Source organism: Lemur catta, chromosome 18 (assembly GCF_020740605.2).
Source record: "Lemur catta isolate mLemCat1 chromosome 18, mLemCat1.pri, whole genome shotgun sequence".
Lineage (NCBI taxonomy): Eukaryota > Metazoa > Chordata > Mammalia > Primates > Lemuridae > Lemur > Lemur catta.
Genome location: NC_059145.1, coordinates 42,769,203 through 42,793,400, shown reverse-complemented (window position 1 = coordinate 42,793,400; position 24,198 = coordinate 42,769,203). Strand labels below are relative to the sequence as shown.

Below are 24,198 nucleotides of genomic sequence, written 5' to 3'. Positions count from 1 at the left end.
GTGAGGACCCTGTGGGACAGCCAGTCTCCTGGGACCTCGGCTCCACTGCTTTGGCACCTCCCGACTCACGAGGCAGAGGTGGCTACAGGGGAGTCCCTTTCTTGCTTCCTCTTTCCCATCTTGCAGCTGGGGTCAGTAAAACTAAGTGGCAAGCCAAGGCCAGCACAACCGTGGGCCCTGATTTGCTGTAGAAAATTTCTCTCCTGACCACCTAGCTACTGCCTCTTGCCACCATGAGGGGCTGAGCTAGTCAGTGTCTGCACATCTTTTTTATTCCTGAAAAATGACTCAGGACACAGGAAACAGAGATACAAATGTCATCTTTATGAAAGTGGCTGCTGTTTTCAAGTGCTCACTGACTACCAGGCAGTATGCTCTGGGCTTTGACCCTCATAACAGCCCCATCAGGTAGATGCAATTATTTATCCCCAGTTTGTAGATGAGGAAACTGAGGCACAGAGAGGGTCCCAGGCAGTCTTGGAGTGTGTACCCTCACTTAGGACAACAACACATCTCATTACTAATAAAGCTGATTGGAGACTCAGCTCAGATCTGTGGCCAGTGGGGCTTGTTAGTGCATCACTCTAGAATGAAACTGGCTTAGCCACTCGCTCATGGCCAGGCCAGAAGCCGGTGCGGAACGGAGCCCTGGACCACATGTCACAGAGGAGCAGAGGACACCTGCACCCCAAAGAGAGGTCACACACCTCTTAGCAGAGCACGCTGCGGCACCCAAGTGAGTGGGGGTCCAAGATGTGACCCTGTGGGGGTCTCACGCTTGTGCCTGCATGTGGAAATCACCAGAGGAAGTTTTTAAATACTTCCAAGGCCCAGCCTCCCCAACAGTCCTCCCCTCCCTCAGTGAAATCAGAGTCTCTGGGAATGGGACCAAGCATCCATGTTTTTGAAACTTGACAGGTGATTCCAGTGGGTGGCCAAGATTGAGAACCACTTCTGGGCAGGAATTTTCTTGTGGGACAGTAAGTCCAAAGGAATGGCTGTTCCTCTTTTATATTCATTTCAGGGTGTGGGAGTGGAGCAAATAACAGCTGTATGGCCCTGTCAGTCCCTCACACTTCAGTGTGAATTAGTTTTGGTCTCTATTTCCCCTGTGATGGCTGAGACCCAGGAAGCAAAGGAATGGGAGTGTTTATGGCAGAGAAGGGGACTTCGAGGGCTAGCTCATGGACAAGGGCCAGCTCTGGTGAGTGATCCTGTGGGCCAAGGGAAGGGAGGCCCCAGATAGAGAACCCGGAGTTGAACAAACATCATGCACTTTCCAGCTTGCTCAGAGTTGGCCCCACCTGGGTGTGTTATTACTGAGTTTCTGCAGCCCAGAGTGAGACAGTATCTTAGGATGTGTCTGGTATAGCCTCAGGTGACAGTTGCCCAGTGTCTGTGGCAGACTTTTCACAGCCTCAGGGGATGGCCCTCCCATCTGATTCTCTCTCTGACGAACAGCTGGTTCTTCTAAGCCAAAAGTCCTCTTCTCGTAACATCCAAACCGTGCCCAGAGCTCTGCTCTTTAGAGATGCAAACCAGAATTCTAGTCCTGCCTCATGAGAACAACACTCCAGACACTGATACTAATCCCCGCTTCCTCTAGAAGCTGCTCTTACTTGGGCTGAAGCCATTGGTTTCCCTAGTCCTGCCCAAAACTCCTGTTCCAGCTTTGGATCTCCCTTCCTGGGTTCCTCCATGGATGGTCATTATGCCGCCACGTACCAGCGACGCTGTGTGTCTACAGGCCCCGAATTCCGTCTGCACCCTCCAGTTATCCTCTGAATCCTCAGTACAGTGCTGCAAAACAGACACTGTGATCAGCATTTTATGATAAGGAAGCTGGTGCTCCAAGATGCAAAGCAACCTGGGCAAAGTCACATAGCCGCTGGTCGGCAGAACTGGGATTCAGAACCAGAGCTGCCCGGTGCCGGGACTCACACTCATCTCACTACACCTCCCCTGTCAGTCCCTCCTGGGGACTTCTCAGAGCAGCATGCCACAGCAAATGCTCCGAGCGTCACAGGAGCAGCACGGGGGCAGCGAAAGCTCCCCTGGCCTGGAGACCCTCCTTGTCTTCCAGGTGAATGTGCGATTGATTTGATCATTTCTATAAAGGCCTACCCCATCAGATGCCAGGAGTCCCAGTCAGACAAACACTCCCAGAAGAAACTAACCAGCCACTGAGCAAGGTCAGCACATCTCCCTCTTTCCACTTGGGGGTTGCTGATGATGGTGAGTTTTCCTCGCAAACACTTTCTTGTTTATGCTACTTCTATTTCTCTACAGTTTTCTTAGAACTATATTACATGAAAAATTCGAACAACAGCTCTAAAAAGAAAAACTAAAGCAGCCCAGAAAGCGCTGAAAATATTCTGGAATTAGATTGAGCACAATTTTGTGAAAATACTAAAAACCACTGAGTTGTACACTTTAGAAAAGTAAACTTTATGGTATGTGAATTCTATCTCAAAAAAGACATACCAGCCAACTGCAATATATGAATCTTATTTGGATCCTGATTAAAGCAACTAAACAATTTTTTAAACGACATTGATGAGACAATTAGCAATTTAACACTGATGATATTTATGCTATTAAGTAGTTATCATTCATTTATTTGTAGGTGTGATGACGGCATTGTAGAAATGCTTTTAAAAAAAGAGTATCTATGGGGTTTTCTAAAAAATTAAACCTGGAATTTTTATATGATTTAGCAATTCCACTGTGGGTATACACACAAAAGAATTGAAAACAGGATCTCAAAAAGCTATCTGTGCACCATGTTCACAGAGGCAGCGTCCACAATAGGCAAAAGGTGGAAACAATCCAACTCTCCATTGACAGATTAATGGATAGACAAACTGTGGTTTTACATGTGTACACAGTAAAATATCATTCAGCTTTTGGAATGAAGGGAATTCTGATGTGTGCTAGAACACGGGTGAAGCTGTAGCTAAGCGAAATAAGCCAGTCACAAAAGGACAAATATTATATGAGTCCACCAATCTGTGTTACCTAGAATGGGCAGATTCACAGAGACAGAAAGTAGATGGGTGGTCGCCAGGGGCTGAGGGGCAGCAGGGGTTTCGTGGGGGCAGAGTTTCAGTTTGGGAAGGTGAAAAAGTTCTGGAGACGGACGGTGGTAATGGCCACACAACAATGTGAGTGTACTCAACGCCACTGAACTGTGCGCTTAAAATGGTTGAAATGCTAGATATTATGTTATGTTAGTATAATAGATATAATTTATCCCAATAAAAGAAAGAGTGCTAATCTCTTAGCGATACGTACTGAAATGCGGTAGAGATGAAAGCCCTGAGATTTGTTTCAGAAAACCCAGGAAGTGGGAGAAGTGGACAGGGGTCAGCACAGGCCAGGATGGGCCATAAGGAGATAACTGTTGAAGCTGAATGATGGGGACATGCACGGGGTTTGGAATCCTGTTTTCTCTATTTTTGTGTATGTTTAAGGTTTTATGTTAGAAAAAAATCACAGCAACAAAGGAGATGAGGCCAGTCTCAGTTTCCCCACTGTCCTTGACTCAAGCAGCTCACGCATTGGCTGGGCTGGCCGGAGAAACATGCCCAGCACCTGCTGAGAGCACACAAAAGGTCAAGGAGGGACAGAGCCCAGGAGTGCATGGGACAGAGCAGGGTGATCGTCCCAGAGCAGTGCATTTGGGCTGCCTGAGGATGTGGGCTGGACTCTTTGCCAGTTAAGTGAATGCGGGGTGGGAGGTGACTCCAGGGACCAGTGGCTTCAGCACTGCCTGGTTAACCCTGTGGCTGCCCATTCCAGCTGCCCCCAATGCCATCTGATGGGCTGCAGGAAGTCTCACAGCTTCAGCCCCCAGTCTTTCCCCACTCCCATTCTGAAGCCACCGTCCTGTCACCAGCCTCTACACCTGGTGTGGCCAAGCAGAGGCTCTGGGTATTCCGGGAGAAAAGTGTCCACAGAGTGTGGGGGTGGAAGCCATGCTGCCCAGCGCTGAGTGTCAGGGGCAGGTGGCAGCAAGGGCACGAGGATGCTGGCCAGCCCCACGCACTGGCAGAGTCGGGACCAGGATCTTCAGGAAGGAGAGCTCAAGGACTACGGGATGGACACCTGGCTTCTGCTCTGAAGGTCACCAGCTATGTGACCCAACTGTGTCACTTAGCCTTTCCAGGCCTGTGTCCATCACGAAGGTGACAACTAGATGAGCTCTAAGGCCTCTGGCTCAACAGTTATATGACTCGATTCCCTCTCTAGGGGGAAGAAAATCCCTGAAAGCACTTCAAAAGCTATTTTCCTCCTCAAATCCAAGGAAAAACAGAAAGGAAAGAAGTGAGGCTGGCAGGCAGGGGCCTGATGTGGGTATGGATCATATCCGAGGGTGGTGCTGTCTCCAGGGATGGGCAGGGTTCGGCTCTTTCTACCCTGCGGGCAAGTGACTTGCAGAAAGCGAGTTGCACAAGCTTAAGAAAGGAGTGGAGACAGCTCTGTCTCTAGCTCTTTTCCTCTCTTTGCCCCCTGGCATTTTACCTTGACCTCTCGGATGGTGCAACTTGGGTAGATGACAGAGCATGGATCCTGGACTTTGGGTCACTTTGGGGTGACCTCAGATGGTGCTAAGCTGCCTGCTCCTGAATTCCTGAGTCAGGCAGAACTCAGTTCACTCAGCCCCAGGTCCATGGCAGCATGACTAGCTGCTCCGTGAGGGTTTTCCTTGTGTCTTACTCACCCTAAGACTGAAATTGTACCATGTGTTTACCCCTCAGGCAAATTACTCAGCTGGCCCAGTTAGCAGGGCAACCCACACTAGTGCTTGGCAAAGTAAGTCCTTCCCAAGGAACATCTATCTCATCCTGAGACCATGGCAGACTCCTCTGTTTTGAGGCTTCCAAGGGGGCATCTGCCCCAACTGTGACTGGTTGGTTTTCTTCCTCAAACAGTAGTTGACATTTGCAGTGACACCAAGAGCTATTTGTGCACTGAAAGAATCTCAGCTTTGTTAACTTGCTTAATCACCTGGAAAGCAAAGCTGCAGAGAGCTGCCTGATTCAGACAGATGTTCCTTCCACCCTTTGTTCAAATTGGATAAAATTCTGGCCCGCCAGACTCTGGCCAATCCCACAAGCCCAGGGTCACTGCTGGACACCCAGCGTGGGCCACAGTGGCCTCGTTCTGGAAGCCAGGGGCCCTACCCCTTTTTAAAATGAACTGTGTGTTCATCCTTTCAGGGTCACAGTTTCAAAGAGCTCCCCAAGCTCAGCAGGCCCAGTGAGCAGGGCCATCCATGCTGGCCCTGGCTAATGAGTTCGTTCATTCCCCACTATTTCTTGGGCATTGACTATGTCCCAAGTCCTGCTTTTAGCTCCAGGAATATCAAGATGAGGAAAACAGAGACAACTTCCTACCTTGGAGAGCTGACACTTTCAGATTTGAATAAGTTTATGAAAAAGTTTGTCTCCAGACTTCTCTTTCCAGAACTCTCCCTCCACTTCCACGGCTTTCATCCCCACCATGTTGGTACCCACTCCTTTCATCCTCTGCCCATGGCAAAGGCAGTCTCAGCTAATTTACTGTGCATTTACTCCGTGCCAAGCACTATGCTAAATGTGTTACATGTATTATCTCATTAATCTTTACAACACCCTACAAAGGCCACCCTCTCATAGTCCCAGTTCATGGGTGAGGAAACTGAGGCATCTATAGGTGAAAGGAGTTGCGTAAGTAAGTTGCAGAGCCTGTAGTTGGATCTGGGACATCTGACTGCTGATGTCATTCATAGTCACCGAGCCATTCCACCTCACCCATTTAGGTCAAGTGCTTTTTTTGCAGTGAATCACTTGGGTCTGCTCTCCCTGATATTTTCCATGGCACCAGAAACATTTCCTATGCTTGCCTTAGGGTGAGGTTCAGTTACAAGTGACTGGAGGCTTTAAATATCAGTTTATGCCTCTTGCATGTAAACATCAAGGGAGGTATGCAGGGATGGTGCAGGCTCCTTCTCTGCAGTTGCCCAGCTGTATGTGGCTCAGTGGAAAGCACAGCTATGCTGCAGTGTGTGGGGGCTGCATTTCTCCAGCAAACACCATTATTATTTGAGAATCTCATCACTAAAACCAATGAATCCATTTGATTTTACTCCACCCATCTGTTCGCTTGGGAGGGAGGAGTGGCTATAGAATTCAGGGGCCCCAGCGTGGTTGGCCATATGTTTTACCCCTTGACTCAGTCTGGATGCTGAGCTAAGTCTGGTGCACATCACCCTGGGAGTTCCTTGCCTCTCCCTTGGGCAGTATCTGTACTTCCTACATCCAGAGGGAGGTGCATCATGAAGCTAAGAAAGCTCACATGTGCTCCCCTGGTCATAGGTCTTTGGGAAATTTGCAAAGACAAGTATTTTAACTGCAAAAGACTTCTCCCTCTGCCTCCTCTACGTCACACTCCCCCTTGTACAATGTAGCACTGAGTGGCTGTGGGCATTTTGGGATCTGGCTAAGGGGATGTTGAATCAGAGGTACATTTAATTGGAGTTTGGTGGGACATATTCATTAATACTTAATTCACAGGCGCATTCATGTATAGTTAAGTTGCTGCTTGTCCTTACATTGTAGTAATGGCTTCCAGGAATATTCCTCCCACCCAGTGGGCTGACTCAACAGATGAGTTGACCAGAGGAGCAAGGCCAGAGGTGGTATTACATTATGAACCTGTCCTACAGTGTCCAACACCAGAAGTATGTGCTTAGTGGAACAGGAGGACGAAAAGGAGGAAGAGAAGGAGGAGAAACAAAGTTTGAAATGTACAGGTCCAGAAGAAGCTAGTCTGTGGAAAATTCTTCCAGTTATCAAAACTGCAACATTTTGAGCACGATATTCATTTCTCATCATGCCTTATCAAAAAACAAAGGTTTACTCTGTCAGAAATGAATTGGAAATGCATTATATATAATTATGAATGTCATACTATTTTGATCTTCATATTTAACAGAAAATCATGGAAATAGAATTTGTAAGAATTTCTGTATTTGTAGGGTACAAAATTGTAATGGTTCTATGGACAGTAAGTATTTCTGTGTGTGAATTCACATGCTTTGTGCACTTCAACAATTCAATTGTATCTTAACTTATCTGATGTATTTTGAAAAATGACCTGAAGAAATGAATGATTTAGAGCTCCAGCAGGCAATTAACAGTAAAAATATTATGTTGTTTTTCCGGATTTTGTGACATTTGTGATATTTTTCCATTTTCTCAAGTTTGTAACTGGTGATTTCGTCATTCTAAATACAGTAATCACTTTTCACACCTGATTTTCTATTTGTAACTTTGTATTCTTTTTCTTAAGGTGATTGTGTTTAGCCCCCCATTAACCTGTATCTACTTTTCCCTGTGCTGCATGCATTTTTTTAATGGAACATATCTTCCTGTATTTTCTTGAGAAAAGGTCTGTAAGAGTTTTAGAAGTTTCTTGAGATCTTGACTGTCTAAAATTGTCACTTTCCTACTTTAATCACTTCAGTGGTAGTTTGGCTGGGTATAGAATTCTAAGTTGGAAGTTATTTTCCTTCATACTTTTGAAGGTATTGTTTTATAATTTTCCAGATTCCAGTGATGCTCTTGAAAAATCCAAAACCATTTGATTTTTTTTCTTTTGTGTGAGACCCATTTCTTGCTCTGGAAGCTATAGAATCTTCTCTTTGTTCACAGGTTTCTGAAATTTCACCACAATATGCCTTGATGTGAACATATATTATCCATTGTATGGGACACTCCATGAGTCTTTAAATCTGGAAACTCATGTCTTTCAGGCCTTGGGAATTTCTGAATTATATCATTGATAATGTCTTCTCCTCTGTTTCATCTGCTGTCTCTAGGAAACCCATTATTCAGATATTAGATTTCTGAACTGGACCTGCAATTTTCTTAACTTTTCTCTTCTACTTTTTATCTTTCTTTGTCTTTTTGCTTTACTTTCTGAGAGTTCTTCCAACCCTTCTATTTATTTTTTTTATATCTATGATCTTTTTTTTAATTTCCAAGCATTCTTTTGTGGTTCCCTGAATATTTTTTTATAACATCCTGCTCCTGCTTCATAGATAGAATGTTGTCTGCTATCTTTCTTAGAAAGTTAGTAATTGTTTTATTTTGCTTTGTTTGTTTGTTTTCTTCTCCTTGTATAGTCTTTCTTTCAGATTGCTTTTTTCAGTTTGGTTAGTTGATTGGCTTTGACTCTACCACACTAGAAGCTTTCCTCAGATGTCTTGAAATCCTGATTGGTCATAGGCAAAAGTGAGAGATTAAAAAGCTGAGAGTTGGTGGGGCTTATCAACTGGCAGTCTCGTGGTAGGGAGCTGGTTAGCCTGACAGTGGGGATCAATGTCCCTATCTTTAGGTTTTTCCTCTTGGGCTGGTCAGATTCCCCAGAAGAAGACTCTTTCCATCTGCAGTGTAAATACTAAAGCCCCTTTGCTGCATTCTGGGAGGTAACTTGGGGCCAGGCAGCTAGAAAGCTCAGCATTCAGAATGCATATCTTCCCTTTATCTACCTATTTTCACAACATTTCCTAGGCCTTCAGCTATGCCTAGCATCCCTCAGCCAAGATCCTTAGGTTTTAACCTCTCCAGAAAATAGCACTTCAGACTCCTGCTGGGATGAAGGAGGGGCAGCTGCCCAGCCAGGGGAAAAGGAAGATGGGTTTCAGGATCTAACTACAGTACTTCTCAAGCAGCTTTCTCCCAGTCTTCCTTGTTTTAATCGCTCCTTCATCCTCTAGTCCAGAAAATCCTGTGCTGCCATTTCCCAACGGCTGTTTTTGTTTTTGTTTTTAGGATTTCACAGTGTAAATTGTGTTATTTCTCAGTTTTCCCCACTAGTGTCTTAGGGTTCTGCCGTCTACAGTCTTCTAAGGCAGTCCCTACTTGTCCCTCTGCTTTCTGGCTTCCAAGCTTGTAGCTTTCACTGTTTTCTTCTCTCTGTTCTCCCCACCTTTGTGGGCTTATGTATTTTTTTAAAAAAATCCCCGTATTGTACCCTTTGTAGGGTTTCAGAAGAGGTCAAAATTAGACGGGACAGTCTATCTTAAAACTCACCTTTCGATCTGCCATTTTTCTCTGGCAATGGATTATAGTTGCCTCCATTTCTTTCCAGTTCCAAAATAACCCTTCAGCCATGTTTGTAAAGACAAAACACGTCCATACCTTGGCTATGCTTTGCTCACAGTACGCTCTGAAAATCAGGACAGCAACTCATGGCATCTTTATTTCAACCATATAACTGAGTTGTCATGCAAAGGATGCTGAAATGCTTCTCTGCTTTTCTCTTTGCCAGGACCATCACTGATCCTTCACATCCAGGAATTAGTGACAATCATTCCATTTTCAGAAAGTTGGGGTGTCAACTATCCCAGTGAAGCCAGTTAAGCAAACTTTGGGGTGTGGATCATGCCTCCGGGATCTGTCTCCCTTGATGCTGTGTGGGCTCCCAGGAGCAGAGTTTGCTTTGTTCTCGTCATTGAGGATACAGAGAAGGAAGGGGTGAGAGATGATTTCTCTCCCCTGCTCACAAAAAGAGCTGGGGCAGCCTGGAGAGGCTCGGTTCCCGCAAGGATTAAGCCCAAGTGGAGGCTGGACTGAACACTGACGCTGTGGCAGCGCTTTGGCTCCTGTCCCAAGCCTCCCAGGTTGTTCTGGGTGACCCTGGCCCATGGGCACAGGTAGCCCCAGGGAGATATTTTGCTAGAATCTCGGTCTGCCAGTGAAGAGCTCCTGAACATTCCACCACCTCTCCCTGTGGTCCTGGGATCCCAGACTTGGTGTGTGGCCTGCAGGGTGGAAGGAGAACCCACAGGACCTCTGAAGCCAGAGACAGGTGACATACCTGCAGCTGGGAGGGGGCAATGGAGCCCAGCAGCATTGATTTCACAGCCTTGCATTTGACTTGAATGCCTCACACCCACGTTGCACATACTACTTCACTCCCAGCTCACCAAGGGGCACACACTACTCCAATTGCAACTCACAAAGGAGCACATACTACTGCAATTACAACTCACAAAGGGGCACATACTACTCCATTTAAAACTCACAAAGGGGCACACACTAGTCCAATTACAACTCACAAAGGAGCACACACTACTCCATTTAAAACTCACAAAGGGGCACACACTACTCCATTTAAAACTCACAAAGGGGCACATACTACTTCATTCACAGCTCAGCGAAAGGGAACATACTACTCCATTCCCAGCTCAACACAGGGGCACATCCTGCTTCTAATTTACTAACTGGCCCGGGACGTCGGGCAGCTTGCGCAACTCAGCAGGTCTGTTTGGTCTGTACCTTGTAAGGGTTGCTGTGAGCATTGTAAATACTGCGGGGGATGAGCGGGAGTAGGGGGCAGGCTCACAGTCCCGCAAAGATTAGCCGTAGCTCCGGCTTTAAAGCCCAGGGAGCCTCAGGCCCAAATCAGGTAAGAGAGCAAGCCAGGGCTTCAGTGACCCACAAATATGATTCCCCTCCAAAACGGGGCGCACAATGGCCTTCTTACTCTCCTGCACAGCGAAGGGAAAGCAGAGTGGCCTCCCTGAGGGCGACCTTCACGGACAAAGAGACCCGATCATTCTGAGCCTTAGGGACTCAGGCCGGGAAGGTGGGGACAAGTCCTCCCCAACGCCGCAGTGGGCTGTGGAGGGGGACCCAGCAACCTGGTCCCGGGAGCCCCGCACCCTGCGCTAGAGGCGGTCGCTGAGGCAGGAAGGGGAGGAGGAGCGAGAGGAGGGACCGGCCGGGTCCTCGGTGCCCCGGCTGCGCAGGGCGGAGCCCGGCCCGTCCGCCCGCGCAGGTGAGCTGGCCCGGGCGGAGCGCAGCGCAGCCGCCGCCAGGCTTGGGCGCCCGCGGCCCCTGCTCGGAGCCACGGGCCACAGTCGCGCTCCCCAAGGCCGAGGCGTCCCGGAGCCATGGCCGGCCTGAACTGCGGGGTCACAGTCGCCCTGCTAGGGGTCCTGCTGCTGGGTGTGGAGCGCCTGCCGCGCGGGGCAGGTGAGTGTGGTGCTAGGGGCGCGGGTGGCGCCGAGTCGTGGAGGTGGCCCGCCAGCCGGCGCCAGGCGGAGAGGGGACGGAGGGACGCAGGGTATGGAGAGTGCAGAGTGCGGGGTGGCGCGGTCGTGATGCACGGGTGGCTCGGGGTCTCCGGGACTGCCCGGCTCCGGGGCGCGCGGCGTCGGGTGCGGTGGCCTTGCCCCCCTGGATTCGAGGCCGCGGCACGTGGGAGTCCCCGAGCGGGGAGCCTCACGGTCTGGGAGGATGAGCCTGGTGCTGGCCAGCAGGGAGGAGGGAAAAGGAGCGCGCCGAAGCCGAGCCCAGGAGACGTGCCCAAGAGGGCTTTGCTGGGGTTCTTGGGGACACCCAGGCAGAGCGTGGGAAGGCGCTCTCCTCTCTAGGGTCTCCCTCTACCTCCTCGTCCGGGCCAGGGAGAAAGTGCAAGAAAACTGACTTGATGTCGCGCTTTCCCACTAGATCACTGCTTCCCCCGTCTGCACGCTCCGTGTCCCCTCTCCTGAAGTTCAGGAACGTGAATTCAAAACTGAAATCGCCGAGTAGGAGAAAGCCTCGGGCATCCGCGCCGCGGGGCTGGACACTCCCCGGCCCCTCGCACCTCTTAGTGGCGGACTTGGGCGGCGGGAGGGGGTTGTTCCGGGGATGCGTGTGAGTTTCGGGTTGTTCCGCTTGGGGGAGGGACCGCCGTGTCCCGGCGACCGGTGCCAGCAAGGAGGGGCCCTCTGGGCCATGGAGGTTTTGGAACATAGTAAATAACCTGATTTCTTCATGGAAGACCTTGATACGAGGCGTTTCCTGAGACTAGCACAGGTTTTTTGTTTTTTAAGTAGAGCTACACAGGCACCGATTTGGGTCTTCGATTCCCTTTGCTCCTAAAGGGACGCTTGTGTTTGGCAGGTAGGTAAATTAGGGTAAATTAAATTAGGGAATAGAACTAAACGGGTGAGGTTGAACTTGGGCGTCCCAGTGACTGCCATCATTACAAACACAAGCTGGGAAAGTTTCCTGGTTCCTTTCTCCAACATCAGGTGACCTGTCGCTGCCTAGCAGATAGAAGTTTTAAGACCTCGTTTAAAACACTGTATACGTATTTGTTAGGATTGAATTTTCAAGATTCTCTTTGAAGAAAAAAAAATTGGCTTAAGAATAAAAAGTGATTTAGGGAGTGAAAATGTGTACCCACCAATCTTGGAGCCGTATTGAAAGTTGGAATTGTTTGAGATGTTTTCAGCTTTCTGTGATGACAGCTGCAGAAGCTCCTCCAGTAAGATGTGGTGTAAATAAAGCCATCACTAGTGACAGGAATGACAGCCTGCCCTGAACGGGCTTCTGTTACTTGTCTCATTTCTCCCTGTGACCTGGGAGGTGGCCATTTTGGTCTTGAGTAGCTTCATGGAGTCCCTTCCTTCCAGGAAGCTCCTGACTGGCTGAGTCCTGTCTCATGGTTCAGGGTATAAACACCAGGAAACCTAGGTCTCCTTCCACTTTCTTAAGCTCCTCCCTTTAGTCTCGGGAGCTGGCCCTGGGAGGCGCATTGTTGGGCTGAACTGAAGGCTTTTGTGGTGGGAGCAGTTGCTGAGTGCACCTGCTTTGCTGGAGTCTTGAGATCTCTCTGGGGAAGGCCTTCGAGAAGTTACTGGAGTCTGTCTTAAAAGGCTGGAGAAGGCCAGAGCCCTGGCACGGTGGATTTGTTCTATGAATCCCTGAGGTCTCTTAGCACAGACTTAGCAGAGTGAGAATGAACTTGGTCTCACTGTAGAGCTGAAGAGGAAAGGAAAGTCTGTGTCCTGGTGTGTTGTGTTTGTGTGACTTTGGTATTCCCCCCCTCTGCCCCATTTCCAGGAGTGAAGCACTGGTTAAGTTGGAATTATAGCCTTGGTAAAACCTCAACTTGGTTGCTTTCCAAGAACTCAGATACCAGAGTCTGGGTCAGTGACCCCATTCTTGCCACCATTGTTTCTTGCCAGAAATGTGAACAGACAGATCAAATGATGTGCTTGCTCACCCTTAATGAGTGCGTGTGTTCATCATCCTTTAGATGCAAATGAGCTGCTGGCTGTTGTCTGGAATATGTAACTGGCAGAACCGATGAGTCCCTTCCACCCCTCCCCCGTCCCCCACAGATTTGCATGACTTGGAGTCAGAAGAGACTGCTGCTCTGCCAGTCTTAGAGGTGCACCCAGCACCTACCTGTCAGCCTCAGGGCTTTCCTCAGATGCTGCTATTTTGTTTGATGGTTGTACCCCACCTACACACGTGCTCTTCTGGGGCATTCTTCCTGGCTGTTAGTGTGATGGAAAGAAGTTAAAAATAATAGTCAAGATATTTTAACTAGCATATAGTTACTATAGAAAAATTGGCAATAAATGTAACCAAAATGGAAAAAAATCATCTATGAACAAAGCACCTTGTTCATTTTGGTGCAAACCATCATCTCATCATGTTTGCGTGTGCATGCGTGCATACCCAGACTGAAAATGGGATCATCCCATTGTATGGCTTTAAGCTGTCTCCTGTTGTTGGACATTTAGGTTGCTTTGAATTTTTCGTATTAAAAATAGAACAGACCAGGCATGGTGGCTCATGCCTGTAATCCCAGAACTTTGAGATGCTGAGGCAGGGGAGGATCACTTGAGGCCAGGAGTTGAAAACCAGCCTGGGACTCCATCTCCACAAAAAATAAAAATAATTAGCTGATCACAGTGGCATGTGCCTGCAGTCCCAGCTACTCGGGAGAGAGGCTGAGGCGGGAGGATCGTTTGAGCTCAGAAGTTCAAGCCCATAGTGATGAGCTATGATCGTACCACTGCACTTCAGCCTGGGCAAAGAGCAAGACTTTGTCTTAAAAAAAAAAAAAAAAAACAGAACATGTCCCACACTAGTGGGCTGCTTACATCAATTTTGATAGGTCTATTCAGTGAAAAGGCACTAAAAATTTTGTAGCACAGATTATGTAATGACATAAAAGGATGTTATCATCATGTTGCTCAGGTTATAAAATAGTATAAGCTGGATTATCCCATTTTGATATTTCTGAGAATGTGTTCTTGTGGCTATGTTGTTCTGTGCATTCTTGACTATTTTGTCCAGCTACGATTCTGGGATGAAGAGTAGAGAGAATCTTAGGGCTTTGGATGCATGTTTCATGTTGCCTGTGGAGAGCTGGCCTGGTGTCCTGGTGTGCATTCCGGCCATCAGTGTGTGAGTGCCTGTTCCTCACACTGCCCCAGGCTCTCCTCATTGTGGTCTCACCATAATCTATGGAAGAATCATTTTCCTCCCTCTAGTTCAGCAAACAGGCTCTGAACAGTGTTAGCAGATACTCAAGAGTCCTAGAAGCATGATGCTAGCTGGATGGTGTTAATGGCACAATAGTGCTTTTCTGGCCAAAATAAAGTTGAACTGAGTTCCTCAGCTTATAACACAAGCCTCACCTGTGTTTTTGCCCAGCAGTGTTTACTTGGGTTTGGACAGTGTGGGGTGGAATGGCGTTTGCTGGAATGGAGTTTGCTGGACCTCTGATTGAGGTCAGAGTGGGCGGGGCAGTGGTGGAAGACAGGACCGCTGATATGGGGACCTGTGGCTAAGGCTCTTTGCCATGATGATTAAGAAAAGTTCCCACCCCTTAATTATCATTCTAAATTATAAAAATTATCCCACAATCAAATTATTTCACACCATTTCCCACAACCTTGTAATTAGCCCATCACCTTCTCCTGGGCAGCTGGGAACAATTCTAGACAACCAGGCAAGGAGAGCCAAGTTCCCTCCCTCACCTCTTTGTAGCCTTGGGTTTGTATCTGGTCTGTCAGTTTGTAAAATCACTAGCTCTAATACTACTGCTGCTAGCACACATTGAGCATTTGCTGTGCCAGCCATTCTTCTGAGTATTTTACACGTAATCATCTCCCACTTAACATCAGTAATCCATTCCCGACAACCAGACATTCTACATGAAAACACAACGCCCTACGTCTCATTATTTTGTGTGGGAAAAATTATTATTAATACAACCCATTGCACAGCAATGCAAAACCTCCAACAGTTACAGAAAGCATGATGAAACATAGGGAGGTACCTGTATATAATTAACAACCAATCCTGTGGAATGGAAGCCATCACTGGAGGACTGCTGCCATGTCCATGGTTGTCCACAAACAGTTGTTTGGCGCATCGTAACTTGCTGCACCTCCCTCCTCGACGCCTTGGGTATCTCCACTTGATCTTGCCATTCTTGATCCTATTGTATTTGGAACATCAGTCAAGACTTTCTGCACATCATTTTGTTTAAAATGTTGTATTGAATTTAGAGATGTAAACAGACATGTTTCTGAAATTGACTTTGGCAAAAAATAACTTTGATAGATGAAACATAAGTTCTACAGTGTTCTATGATAAAAATGAAACTGTTCCTCCTGGGGGAATGTAAGTGGAGGAGGTGAGGCCTGCGTGTCATTGAGCTCTCCATCCTCAAGCAGGTGCTCCTACTAATCTGCCCTTAGTAGGCACCAAGAGGTGACGTGACTTGCCCAGGGCTACCCAGCTGGTATGTAGTGATGCTGAGACTGCAGAACCCAGCTCCCGGCACCAGCGTGCTGTGCCCCTGTGCACTGTGAGACTCCAAAAAGCATTTGCTCGTCACCCTAGAGACAGTATCTGCACTCCAAAAATTGTTTCCTTTCATTTAAAAAGAATCAACCACACTTACTGAGTGCTGTGTACATATTAATATTAGTATTTGTTCTAGGAATGTGTATGTATTTTTAATATTCAATTTAAAAACTGTGTTTAGAAAAAGAATTAAATGTAAATGATAACAGAAGTTTATGAATAGTACAAAATGGTATGTGGGGGAAAAGCATGTCCACTTCTACCTCTAACCCCAGGCCTCCTCCCAGAGGCCTCCGTGGTTTCTCGTGCATTGCTCCAGAGCTATTTTTATGCATGTACAAGTTTATAAGTATATGTACTTCCCTTTTGTCCACAAATGAGGACGTACTATAGTAAGTAGTATAGGATGTGTCCCTTATGCATCTTGGTTTTTTTACTGAGCAATTCATCTTGGTGTTCTTTCCATGTCAGAACATATGGAACTGCCGTGTGCTTTTTGGCAGCCGGCATAACGTTCCTTGATGTGGGAACACCATGTTGTATTTTAACCAGCCCCTTATTAACAGGTTATGTCCAATCTTTTGCTACTATAAATAGAGCCTCAGTGACCATCTTTGCAGTTAACTTTGTTGAGTATATGGACAAGTTCACCTGCAGGTGAAATTCCTGGAGGAAGAATTCCTGGGTCAAAGGGTTTGTACAGAAAGTCTCAAGGAACAAATGGAGGAAAATGAGTAACAAAGAGGTGAAGCAACTTGGCCAACGTCACGGCTAACAAGTGGTTGTGCTGTCTGTGAATTCCAGAGTACAGGCTCTTCACTGTCCCTCTCTACAGTTCATTACTTCCTTTATTCTTTCCAGTTGAAGCCAATCACAGGCCTGAAGTAAGGGAAATGTTTTGAATTTCCTTTGAAATACAGACTTTTGGTTAAGTGATAAGGATGCCACGAACACTGTGTGTCGAGAAGACTGGAGACAGGCCTGGACTCTGGTGGCTCTTCACGTTTACATCGATGATTGATTAGTTCTTACCAACTTTTTACATTGAGTCTAGTAGTTAAGGTGTAATATGTCTTGTCTTTTCCTCATCCCAGGGTCCAAAGGCAAGTTGAAGTGTGACACACCTCACACAGCTACAGTGCGTAAACTCAGATGTGTGCAATGGCTCACACACAATACATGTCTATTTCTCGCTCGTATAAGATTCAAAATGCGATCTCCTCCAAGCAGTGATCTGGGGACCCAGGCTCCTTCCACTTTCTGGCTCTCCCATATTCGACACGTGACTTCTGTGTTCATTTGTAAAAAACCAGTAGAAGAAAAAGGAGCATGAGGAATTTAACATGGGAGGTTTTTATGGGCCAGGAGTGGAAGTTGGTCCCGTCACCTCGGCTGCCATTCCGTCTGCTAGAACTCAGTGGCACGGCCCCACCCAGCTGGAACGGCAGCTGGCATGTGTAGTCTAGTTGGGAGCCCAGGAAGACGCTGGCAATGTCTGATTCTCAAAAAGCAGGCAGAGTGTCACAGCACCTGACCTAAGAGTCAGGACACTGGGTTCTAACCTGACCTCTTGTTAACAGTTTTATGACTTGGGCAAAGTTGCTTCTCTGGGCCTCACTTTTCCAATCTTTAATTTAGGGGCTTGAACCACACAGAGTAAACTGCAGCCCTAATGTTTTATGAGCTGATTTAAATCAAAGCCAATTTGTGGCAGTGCATCATGCCTGTAATCCCAGCACTTTGGGAAGATCACTTGAGGTCAGGAATTCAAGGCCAGCTTGGGCAACATAGCAAGACCCTGTCTCTATGAAAAATAAAATAAAGTAAATTAGCTGGACGTGGTGACAGACACCTGTAGTCCCAGCTACTCAGGAGACTGAGATAGGAGGATCACTTGAGCCCAGGAGTTTGAGGTTGCAGTGAGCTATAGCTGTGCCATGCTCTTGAGCCTAGATGACAAAGTGAGATCCTGTCTCCAAAAGTAAAAAAAAAAAAAAAAAAAGCCAATTTGTGGACCTCCCAGGATCTCTGATCTGGTGGACTCTCTCTGGCAGTTTCATATCCAACTACCATGACTTAAGTGGCTAGAACTATGCCTGGCACATAGCAGCACTTAAATAACCATGAAATAAACAAATGGATAACCCAGGTCTACCGTCATACCAAGTCTTTCTAGGAGAAGGAGTGAGTTCCTCCTACTTGCCCTTTCTAGCTACTGTTAGAAGGTGGCAACGGCAGGACGTTCTAAAGCCCAGGTCTCTGGCCCCAAATCTGTTGCATAGCAGACAGCAGAGGCAAGGAGGGACAACAGTCCCAGTGGCTGCATGTGCGGACTCAAATACTAGGAAAACTGCAAAGTAGAAAAGAGAAAATGTGGCTTGTCAGATGGGACCACAGCTCACTGCATCCTTGCAGACAGGGAGAGAGACCACCTGGTGGTCCCTATTCTCTGCTTCACACCAGGCTTGGCACCTTCACTGTGTAGAACACGCCCATGATCTCCGCTGATCCCTTTAAATGTGTGTCCAGGCAGGAGGGGATGGGGGTAGGGGTGGATTTGCAGGAATATGATGTCACTGCTGGAAACCTTCAAGGGGAATAACCCAAGGGAATGGAGAACTGCTTATGGTATGGTGACGGGACCAGGGTATAGCAGAGTGTGTGTGTACAGTGTGGCTCTAGCTATGTTATTTTGCTGTCTTTCTGCCTATATCTCACTTGAGCTTGGGATAAAAGACTGGGAGGAAGTAGCCGAACCAAAAGTTTCTGGCCTCACAATGTGGCTCAGAGTCTCCTTGTGTGTGAAGGACAGTTTATGGGTAGCAGTGACAACAACAGCAAGAGTTTTGTGTCACCCTGCATGTTCTCCCCATGTTAACTGCATTGCTCCACAACATCCCAGCTGGGATGGTTTGCTTTTCTCTATATAGCAATGCTGAATCGGTGGTAGGATACAGTAGAAAATCAGACTTTGCTTTTAGACATTCACTTCTCAAACCTTTATGAAATTAAAAGTTCTTTCTGTAATTATTGTACTTAAAAAATAGTCTGAACTTCTCAATTCTCTCCAGAGTGGAGCCCGAGCCAAGGGAACCACTGAAAGCCTTGTTTGACTGCGCAGGAGACGGGCTGTCCTCTTGCTAACAGCCACCCTTTCTGCCCGATGGAAACATAGCTTGGTAATATCAGCTATAAGCAAGGCCAATAAACACCTCCCCTCAGGGTATAGTTATCCTTAAATAATAAATCTGGGAATGTCTTGGAAAAGAAAATTAAAACTGTCCATGAACACAGATGGTGTAACTTTCTTTAAGTTTTAAATGAAGTGCAAATACTCCTATTCCCCGATGACAGAAGATCAAAGAGTTCTGGGTGAAATGTGCCATTTCTGCAAAAATGTACAAGGTGACTATCTGCTGCCTTTGCCTGCGACGATAAATACAGTCTCTAGAAATAAGAGTTCCATCAACTTTCTGAGTTTAAAGATTACATGGAGTTGAAGCTGGGCTTTTGTCTTTGTTTTGGGGTCTGCCCACTTGATTGGCCATCTGCCATGTCGCAAAATCCTTGCAGCCATCAAAAGGATTCTGCAATTCTTGCCAATGTGTGGTCCAGCTGAGAGCTGAGCAAGGATGCTGTATGTCCAGGCACATGCCGTATTCATCCAAACAGATGCCTTATCTTCTGTTACTGACCTGGAGGCAGGAACATTAGGCCATTTCAAACAAGGGTGTTTGGCTAAAACAACATTTAACCTGACAACTTGTAAACATTCGGTGAGCAGGGACCAGTACATCACAGAAGGTGCAAAGGTGGTGAGATGAAGCCCCCGAGTTTGACGGGCTCAGGGCATCTCCCGGACTCGGGCAGACACTTGGCTCCTATGCAGAGTGGCCATCGGCTACAGTGGAAAATTGGACACCAAGAGCTGAGCAACACGGAGGGAGAAGTTCTTACACGCTGCTGCGTGCTGGAGGCCCGTGCTCTGCTGGAGTCCCAGAGCAGCGGGGACACTGTCGGGAGGGTTCAGCCTGTGGCTTCTACACAACCAAATTCTTGCAGGAAGCAACTTTAAGTTTTTTGAAGACAGAGTCTTTTCTTGAGAAATTTGTTTTAAGGCAACAAAACTATTGAGGGCTATACTCATATGTGCCTTTGAATTATTTTTAATTTATAAATATTTAAAAGGCAAAACTATGGTGGTAGAAGGCAAATAAGTAGTTGCCAGGGGCTAAGGGGCAGGGATTGACTGCAAACGGGTCTGGCAGAACTTTGCAGGGTGACGGCAATGTTATATCATGCACTTGACAAGATGCATCAAGTGGTACAACTGATATTGGTGAGTTTTATGGTATGTACATTACACCTCAATAGAGCTGAAAAATATTTTTTATATTCAGATAAATAATACGGGAAGCACAAAATAAAATTCAATAAAAGACTTGAACAGCAAAAAGTCTTTCTCTTACCCTTGAATTTGGTTCTCATGGGCAACAATTATAACCAGTTTTTTGTGTGTTCTTCCAGAGGGAATCTATGAATACTTAAGTGTATATCTATATACCACCCCTACTTTATTTCATTTTATTTTGCCAAAAGGTTGCATGCCACACCTACTGTTCTGAACCTTGTGTTTTTCTCTCCATAATATATCCTGGGGTTATTCTATATCAGTTTACAAAGAGCTACCTCATTCTTTTAAAAGCTTGCCTAGTATTCCATTGTTTGGATGGAGCATAATTTATTTAACCAGAATCTAGTGATGGACATTTGGATTGTTTCTAGTCTCCAGCTACCAGGGCAAGGAGGAGAAGATGCTCACCTAGAGTTTTAAGGTGCCAGTGGAATACACCTTCCCTCTCTTTTGATGAGATCAGAACTTGCCAATAACAGGTTTAGCCTAAGGCTGAAGTGTCTGATAAGATTGTCAGCAACTTCCAGGTCAGTTCTGGAGTTAAGTCCCCGTCTCTCAGCAGGGATTAAAGGCCAGGGCCCTGCCTGGCTCCAGTGCACAGAGATTTAGCTCTGGCTTTCTGGCATGCTCCAGTCCAGTCTCGGCCTATGACACCTGGTCACAAGGACAGCTACAATCCTCAGAAGTCCACTGCAGTGTTCTCATCCGTGTCTCAAGCGTAAGTGCGCATGACATCTTAAGTTGTATAAAACTGGTCTGGTCAGTTCCTCGGCTAACAGGAAATACGTGAGTGTAGGTGCTCACTCACAAACAGTGTTTAAAACCTTGTTCTAGTGTCTTTGAGAACAATTTCATACAGCTTTTAACCCAGCAGCTCCACTTGTAGGAATTCCCCCCACAGATATCCTCGCCTGTGCCTCTCTCCCTGTCACCTTCCAGCATCTGGATACTAAAGTTTTGCTGGAAATACAGTGCTTTAGACATCCTCATTGATGTGCCATTTCCACAAAGGCTGGCCTCGTTTACATAGCACCTTCTGTGATGGTAACTCCGCTCCGATGGGGAGCTTAGCGGACCAGACCATAGGTCAGACTTGTCCAAACTTCTTTCAGTGAGCAGCTCAGCAGGTGCTACAAAACCCACCCCATCTTTCCATGAGTCCTGCATTGGTTTTCCATTGCTGCATAACAAATTGCCACAAACTTGGTGGCTTAAAACAACACCTGTTTATTAGCTCACAGTTCTGTAGGTCAGAAGTCCCACACGGCATGGATAAGTTCTCTGCTCAGGGTCTCAAAAGGCTAAAATCAAGATGCTGGCCAGGCTGCATTCTCATGAGCTTGTGGTCTTCTAAGTGCAACGGTTGTGGCAGGATTCAGTTCCTGTGGCTGTAGGTCCAAGCTCCCCCTTTCCTTGCTGGCTGTCAACCGCGGCTGCTCTCAGCTTAGAGACCACTCGCACACTTTTCCACGTGGCCCCCATCTTCAACACCAGCTACAGAGAATCTCCCTCATGTGGAATCCCTTTCACACGTCAGCTCACTTTTTTCCAGGAAAAGCCCAGTCTCTTTTAAGGGTTCACTAATGAGGCCAGACCCCGGCAGGACAATCTCCGTTACTTCAAGTCAGCTGTGCCATCCATTACAACCCAGTCTGGCCAATGATGCCCCGTCGTATTCAGAGTCCCTCCCACACTCCAGGGGAAGAGATTGTGCCAGGATGTGGGTCATGGAGGTCCTCCTAAAATTGTGTGCACCTCAGGTGCAGCGGCTCAGGGGCTCTGTCCCCTCTGTGGGAGTGGTGACGATCGTGGCCATCACTGCTTGAGGGCCCGCCATGTGCCCAGCTGTGCACAGATGGTCTCATTCCAATACTTGTAAAAGCCCCACCAAGGAGACCTTTTTAGCTGAATGTTGCCAACGAGAAACCTGTGGTCAGAGAGGTAAGGTGGTTTGTCCACAGTGGCCCAGCCAAGTGACTGAAGTGACGGGCACTAGGAGTGGGAGTGTTACTCGCAGCGGGTGGAGTGATGGGGTCCAGAACAAGTCTCCATGTTAGCAGATCCTCCTCTCCCGCCGCCTCCTCTCCTCCCCCGGGAGCGGGTTTGCACAGCTGCAGGCGGAGTGAGGCGGAGCTGGGCTGTGGGACGGAGCACTCCCTGCCACCACTCCTCTCTCTAGTGTTAGCCTTTCAGGGGCAAAGAATAATAAGGTAGAAATAGGCTGATAAGACCTTCTGGAAGGGCCCATTTTAAACTAAACTTATTTTTAGTTTAACCGGCTCTTGGCTTATGTTCAGGCCAGTAAGAAAGTTTTCTTTTACATTGCTCCTACCGCCCAGGAATGCAGCGCTGTCAGCACATCTCTCGGAGGCCTGTCCCCGGCGACATCCCTGCCTCAGCCTGCAGCCCAGAGAGAGAGCGAGGTCTCCGAGGGCAAAGTGCAATGGCCAACAGGCTGCGCAACGTGCCAGCCAGGTTCTCACTAATCAGGGAAATGCTCCTTCTTATGTTTCATAACCTTCTGCCATCGAAAAGAGTATTCTAGTCATTGACATCATTTTTGTTTAAAGAACAGTTTCTCTCCCCACCAACCTCCACCCATGGGATTATTGTGCACATGTATGAATTTGAGTCTGTGTAGTTTTGGTCAATTTGGGGTTGTTATTCAAATGAATAATTAGCAATTAATTCTCACCTACGTTATGCTAAATGAAACAAGCCAGACACAAAAGGACAAATACTGTTTGATTCCCCTTACGTGAGTAGTCGGAGTCATAGAGACAAACTAGAATGGAGGTTGCCGGGGCTGCGGGGACCGGTGGGTACAGAGTTTCTGCTTCAGATCATGAAAACGTTCTGGAGACGGATGACAGTAATGGTGACAGAGCGATGTGAATGTTCTTGATGCTGCTGAACTATACACTTGAAAATGGTTAAAATGATAAAGTTTACATATGCATATTTTACCATAATAAAAAAGTGAAAAAATGTCTGTAGGGCTTATTTGTGTGCGTACTTTTCCCTTTTCCTTTTTTTATTGATTTGGGTTTTTTTACCACAGTAAAAAATTAGTTTTTTTAAAAAAAAGAGTGAAACATGCCTTACAGTTCTGAGGCTTGCTTTGTGAATGTATTATTCTATTGGATCCTACACTTGATCGCAGCCAAAAGGCAGAGAAGGACTATTGTATTGGATTCTGCTGCTAGAGTCTGCCCCTGCTACAAAAGAGGCTTCGGCACACGGAGGCTTCTTCTCTCACGAGGCCCAAGGACAACATCCACGAGGCGCCTCCCCATAGCCCCCCAGCGTAGCTCACAGCACCTAGGGTTCAGATCACAAGGAAGGACCATTTCTTCAGAAGCCAACAGGTTTTTCTCCTCCATCTTCAGCCTTGTGCAAAAAGCAATTCATTGTAGCAAGAACTGTGAAGCTTTGCAAGAACCTAGTACCTTGAGGGCAGAGACTTTGAGTAATTTATGGATGAGACCTCATCCCCACACGGTGTAGCACAAAGAGCGACTTAGAAAGTGTTTGGTGCATGTCCAGAGGGCCAGAGGGCCAGCTGAGCTTCTCAGTCGTCAGTGAAAGTTTCAAATAATGGCTTTTCTAAGTTTTAAAAATTGTTTCATTGAGATATACAATAAAGTACACAAATCTTAAGTGTACATCTTGACAAATTTTATATATGTGTATACATGTGTGTGTGTGTGTGTGTGTGTGTGTGTGTGTCTGGTAACATTTGGAACATTCCAGCACCATCCCAGATCCCAGTCCATACCTGCCCTCCCTCCAGGTTCACTATTCTGACTTATACAAGGATAGATTGGTTGGTTTTGTCTTCTTGACCTTGATGTAACTGGAATTATACAACACGTAGTCTTTTGTGTGTGGATTCCTGTTTAACCATCTCCCTGCTGACTTTTTATCAGAAGAATTCAAACAATTGTTTAATCTCTGATAGCAAAGTTGGGCCATTGGAATGAAGTCCTCTAGGGTGGGAAACTAAAGAAACTGGATATTCAGTGACTTGTAAGCATTTAGCAGGTGGGGGAGGGGAGCCATGGGCCTCGTCTGTGTGTGTCTCTGAGCGTATGGACAAATGGGCTTTCTAATCTGCTCTTTTGGCTC

The 24,198-nt window shown here is 46.9% G+C and overlaps 1 protein-coding gene across 1 annotated transcript in view; it reads left to right on the top strand.

The window, feature by feature from the left end:
- The first annotated feature begins 10,800 nt into the window (after positions 1-10,800).
- Positions 10,801-24,198, top strand: part of CDCP1 (CUB domain containing protein 1) — a 48,809-nt gene continuing 35,411 nt past the window's right edge. Inside the window, exon 1 of the mRNA XM_045530454.1 lies at positions 10,801-11,027. Within this exon, the coding sequence (XP_045386410.1) occupies positions 10,946-11,027 (82 nt within the window). The 5' untranslated portion in view covers positions 10,801-10,945. The remainder of the gene's footprint in view (positions 11,028-24,198) is intronic.